The sequence below is a fragment of the Amblyomma mixtum genome, chromosome 3 (genome assembly GCF_055824585.1).
Source record: "Amblyomma mixtum isolate Tamu chromosome 3, ASM5582458v1, whole genome shotgun sequence".
Taxonomy (NCBI): Eukaryota; Metazoa; Arthropoda; class Arachnida; order Ixodida; family Ixodidae; genus Amblyomma; species Amblyomma mixtum.
Window position 1 is genome coordinate 427,841,136 of NC_143014.1, and position 5,598 is coordinate 427,846,733.

The window sequence follows — 5,598 nt, forward strand, 5'->3', positions numbered from 1 at the left end:
TATCGAATAATCAAGGACAGACGCAATTAACCACTACAAAACATTTATTTGAGCAACCAAGAACATCACAGTTCAACTATCGATGATTAAATGAACACAAAAGGTGTGTGTGGCTGCCCAAAAAGTATCAGTCTCGAACATTATTCTTAAAAGAGTGAAAATATCAGAGAAGATGACTGGTACACCGGATTGATTAAGGCTAGCTTGCCATCAGCACGAACGCGCGTTGCTGGGATGAACATAAAAGGTTTGTTGTGAAGGAAAACCCGCTGCTTCCACTCCTCCAGCCACAGAAAATTCCCTCTCACTTCGTGCACAGCTCTGACTATACCAGCTTCGCAGGTATATACACCTTTTCAACACGGGGAGCGCCATCTTCCAGTCAAAAGCCTCAAACCAGGCGGCAAGAGGCCAAGCGTAACTTGCTGGCGGCGAGAGTAACGCACCACTCAATGTTGCCCGTTCTGTCTGGACTGCACGGGAAGCTGGCATGTCGCTACGAGCCACGGGTACGAGTGCTTGCATTGCGAGTGTGCGTGATTGTTTTCCGCTGTGATTGCCTCTAGTTGCGATGTCGGACAGCTACCAAGCTTCCTCTGGACAGCACTGCGCGGTTTACGGCTGCACAAACAGCCAGAAAAAAAGAAATGCGGCAAGGAAAGCGCTTTGCGCAGCTCATCGCGTTGTTCAAGAAGACTGTGGATGCAATATGTTTCAGTTACACAGATTTCCGGCGGACCCTGGCTTAAGGCAGCGCTGGATTGCCTCAGTCAATCGGAAGAATTTTGTCCCTTCAGAGTCCTCGCGCGTATGTTCATTTCATTTTGTTGACGGGAAAAGGACTGAGATCAATCCAGTACCAATGCTTAGGCTCGGATATAAAAGAAAGGTAAGGCGTATGCAAGGAATGCAGAATGAGTGCCTCGCTGAGCACCATAAATCTTACGTTGCAGGTTGTCAAAGGAAGGCGGCGCATAATAAAGCACGATCCTGTTGCGCCGAGAAAGGTTTGTAAAGACAATGCGTGCTGAGCGAGGCATACGTAACAGGACGTTTGTTTTCAGCGAGCAAGGAAAAGTCTTCCTGTGGTACCGACTTCCCCGCCAGCCGTGCCGGATGCAGCAAATAGTTCGCCCACAAAACATTCGCCAATCCCAACAGAGGTAAGGCCACCGTATGGCTTGTTTTCGGCCGGTCTTTTTTTGTGTGTGTGTTGTGCAAAAGGGAGCTGTGATCCAGTTACCTGACAGATCTTTGTCGCGCGTTTGCAGCCTGTCACATATTCCAATACTGCGTTGCAAGTGCTTTGCGATGCCGCCATGGTAACGGTAAGATTTCTTTTCTCTTTTTTGAAGTTTAGTTCACCATTCTGCCTGAAACCGCCGGCAACTTTTGCAAGGCTTTCGGCGCCGATTCAGAGGCTTGCAACTCCCTACTGAATCGTTCGTCGAGATGCGACGACCACTGGTCTGGTGCGGCGATGAAATAGCAGCAAAAAAGATCGATCTTTTAGGATTCTTTAACGAAATACCGCGCCGCGGTGGCTCAGTGGTTACGGCGCTCGGCTACTGGCCCGAAAGACGCGGTTTCGATCCCGGCCGCGGCGGCCGAATTTCGATGGAGGCGGAATTCTAGAGGCCCGTGTGCTGTGCGATGTCAGTGCACGTTAAAGAACCCCAGGTGGTCGAAATTTCCCTCATAGCCTGAGTTGCTTTGGGACGTTAAACCCCGATAAACAAAACCATCTTTAACGAAATTGATGTCCTGCGTTTGTACTCAAAGGTACGCAGCCTTGTCTATGACGCTCGAGCGATTTCCTTAGTCGCGAATAATTTGAGATATTTTCTTTCAGACCCTGCATTTTGCCTTCACCACTGGTTTAATTACCTGATCTTAAGGACTGCTCGCAAAAACCACTGCATTCGTTAAACTTATGCATCTTGCCCGCCGGTCTCGGCTGTAGCGCCTTAGAAAGGATGTTCACGTTTCACTAGTTCCTCACTTCAGAAGAAGCAAAGAAGTTAGTGAATAGGTTTCTTTTCCGACTGTCAGCAATACGTTTTTTAACATATGAATTCCAAAAAAAATTTCTGGTATTCTTGGGAAAATATACTGTTTCAAGAATTAAATTTGGCCCCAATGAATCCTTGCAGGCCTTGCAGGACAAATTCACAGCTGAGTCTCAAGAAGCTCGAGGACTTTTGGACTTTGATGTGGTGAATGAATGGTTGCCTCAACTTACGAATAGCAATGAATCCTTGCAAACATTGCAAGAGGAAATAACAATTCAATCTCAGCAAACTCATGACCTGGACTCTGATGTGGTGAGTGAACAGCGGCAGTGGCTTCTGTGGCACACTTTCCTAATGAGCATGCTATATTTCTAACAACTGTTTCAGATAAGGCAAAATTCACAAGGCATCTGTGCAATCTGCAGATTTCAGTGCATGTTACACACCCTCAGGTGGTCCAAATTAAACATAACCATCTGCTTTGACTTCCCGCATAGCCCATGTGTCACTTTCGAGCATTAAACCACACTGTTTGATCAAGTGAAAAAACAATCATTTATTTCAGGCAACAGAGACAGGAATGGAGGACACCGCCAGTGCTAGGCCCAATGAGTCATTGCAGGCATCCCAAGACAAAGTACTCATAACAATTCAACCTCAGCAAACTCAAGAAATGGAGTGTGATGTGGTGAGTGAACAGTTGACAAGCTAACAGGCTTTTGATGCAATGGCTTCGATGCAGTGGTACACTTTCCTAATGAGAATTCTATATTCATAAGGAATTGTTCAGCTGAGGCAAAATTCACAATGCACCTATGCAATGTGCTGGCTTCAGTGCATGTTACAGACCATCAGGTGGTGCTAGTCAGTCATAACAATCCACAATGACTTCCCCATAACCCGTGTGTCACATTGAGACATTATACTGCACTATTTAATTAAGAAGAGGTAAAATGATTGATTTCAGGCAGTACAGTCAGGAATAGAAGATTCTAGCAGCATCAGCAGCAAGAGAAACATCTATGTGCTTCAAGCAGATGTGTGTAGAATATCAGTCACTCAAGCTTTGTTAGGCGTTTTCATTGTTCCCTGATTCTAACAAGCAACACATACCCAATGTTTTGGGAAAATGCTAAATATGTAATTATGCTGAAGCAAATTGCCTCTTTTGGTTATACATTACCACAGCACACTCTTTCATTTCAAACAATGCAGACTGTGGAGCCCACCACCTTGTGTGATGAGGAAAAATGCCAGATGCAAACTACAGAGACGGTAAGTGTGCTGATTAGTGGTGGCATTTTCGCGCATCCTTCTAACCCCCATCAAGACTACGTTATAAATCTTTTATGCTGTTCATTTGTGTTCAGTAAGTGTTTAGTTTAGATTAGACAAGTTTTAGTTCAGCCTTATAGATTTGCAATGACTATTCAGTTTTCCAGCTGGTGTTTTTTTGTGCAGTCCACACACACATCTGTGCTTGGCACTCAAGGTTCAGGAGGCTACGCATGGGAGTGCGCCGACATGGTAAGTGGAGCAACTGATGCTTTTAAAACTTCAATGGAATTTTTCAGTACTGTGCTACGTTTTCATTTGCAGTTGCATATGTGCGGACTGTATATGCAGCCATATATGAACGAATTCCTGAGTGTGCACTCATGAATTGCTGTTTATTAGACTGTACCACCTTATCCCAATATAAATTGCAGCACAGGCCTTCTAGATCACCATAATGATGCCGCAAGTTGGTCAGGATTGTACTGTCGTACGCCTCAAATAAGGTGATATACACTCGCCGTCAAAAGTAAATGTAAGGCGACGTAGTAAAAAAAATGTAATTTCTTTAAATTTAAAGCATAATGGTTCATGCTTGTTGGTGCACAGTGCAATTCGCAAAATCAAAATTAGGCTGCACATATGTATTCAAGGATGCATGAATTAAGGGGCCAGTGATTAAATTTTTTTCATGAATATTGCCTTCCATTTACTTTTGACGGCACTTGTACATCACCTTTTTCATTGTTGCAACTGAGAAAAAAAACATTCAGTGCTGTTTGAGGCATTGCAGGCTGCAAATATCACTGATTTGTTCATGACTCAAGCTGTCGGCCTATTCATACAGCATGTAAAGTAACAATTGCATCATTTGTGTAAACCATTGGGATGGCTCTGAAATATGGCCAAGGCAGTACAAGCATGCTAGCTGTATTTGGCACCACCACCTTAGTGCAGTGCTGGTTATGTACAGAACGAGATTTGTGAAAAAGCATCTGCCTCGCATTCAGGAGGTACCATGTTCGATCCCTGGTTCCGCTGGGCAACCACCGGTTTCTAATGAGTACAAGGCTTCCCCCGGCCCGGTGCTTGGCTCTCCTGGAGTGAAATGCTTGGGAAAAGGGGCCATAAACAAAAAAGGGGGGCACATAATGGGCTTTCTGCCGCGCGAGGCGGACTTATTGTTGTCTGATTGCGGAACGGATCACTGTCTCGTTGGCGCAACTATTTGGGACCTATGACCCCTTTCCCAAGCATTTCACCCCAAGCGTCATAGCAGTGATGCTTGCATGCAGCTCCATTTCCTAAATCTGCCGATACTGGTGGGCCACGGGGGCATGGATATAAGAGTATTGTGGCTATATTTTAGCGTTAACATTTCCTCTGCAGAATAAAAAGTGCCTGTAATAGCTGTTGCTTCTGTCAGGCTAATGAGTGTTGCTTGGAGAATACACTGAACATTCAAGTGGTACTGCTTCTTTTAGGCAACACAGACTCCGGCTGGTACAAGCTCTGACCCATGTTCTAAGGAAGACGTAAGTGTGCTTCACATTCACTTCTATACAGTTTACAGAAGTGATCAAGGAACCAAGCAGGTGTAGTGTGTTGCTGCATGCATATTTTATGCATGAAAGGTACTATGCCAAATGTTAAAATCATGCTCTTCTTATTTCAATTGTGGAAGGCATTGTCCAACTCAGAATTTATAAACAGCCTGTCAAAGCTTAGGTCACATAAAAGCTCCAAAACTGAACATATCCAGCCTCATCCATGTTGCTAAGTGATGTTACAATGCAGATGCATGCTTACACTGCAAGCCAAAATGGCCCTTGCCATGAGCAATATAGTATTGTTTTGTCTTGCAAGCTATTTTTCATGTTTTCTTGCAGGTGCCAACAAACAATGACCATACCTATGCTCAAAGGCTATCAGACTGTGCAGAATTTGCTCAGAGGAACTCATTCGTAAAGTCATTGTCAGGGGATGATATTACTTTTTACACCCGTCTGCCCTGGCCAGCTTTTAGTAAACTTGTCAAAGTAGCCCATGCACTCATGAATAAGGCAAGCAGGCTGTCAGCAGAGGACCTGCTGTTGATGAGTCTCATGAGGCTTCGCCTTGGCCTTTTATATGGCCATTTGGCACGTATTTTCAAAGTGTCTATTGCATGTGTCTGCAATTATATGTCTCTCATGCTTGATATCCTATACAAAATAATGCAGAGATCAGTTGTTTGGCTGCCAAGAAAATATATTGTCACGTAGCAGTTGGTACAGGTAGCGCCGCGTCCAGACGGCAGAGGAACGCCAAC

The 5,598-nt window shown here is 44.6% G+C and overlaps 1 protein-coding gene across 1 annotated transcript; it reads left to right on the forward strand.

Annotated features, from left to right (window-relative positions):
- Positions 1-571: 571 nt before the first annotated feature.
- Positions 572-3,674, forward strand: LOC149358013 (uncharacterized). Its single transcript, XM_089576715.1, has 9 exons — positions 572-889; positions 954-1,007; positions 1,065-1,163; positions 1,272-1,328; positions 2,154-2,324; positions 2,578-2,700; positions 3,228-3,287; positions 3,474-3,539; positions 3,639-3,674. The coding sequence occupies exons 1-9, from the start codon at positions 572-574 to the stop codon at positions 3,672-3,674; spliced, it is 984 nt and encodes a 327-aa protein (XP_089432841.1).
- Positions 3,675-5,598: the final 1,924 nt, after the last annotated feature.

What these genes read in the sequence shown, in the direction of transcription:
- LOC149358013 (XM_089576715.1), top strand. Translation starts at nt 572, where the DNA reads ATGTCGGACAGCTACCAAGCTTCCTCTGGACAGCACTGCGCGGTTTAC. An exon ending in GGCTCGGATATAAAAGAAAG is followed by an intron (nt 890 to 953) that starts GTAAGGCGTATG and finishes CTTACGTTGCAG; the next exon opens with GTTGTCAAAGGAAGGCGGCG. An exon ending in ATGACCTGGACTCTGATGTG is followed by an intron (nt 2,325 to 2,577) that starts GTGAGTGAACAG and finishes CATTTATTTCAG; the next exon opens with GCAACAGAGACAGGAATGGA.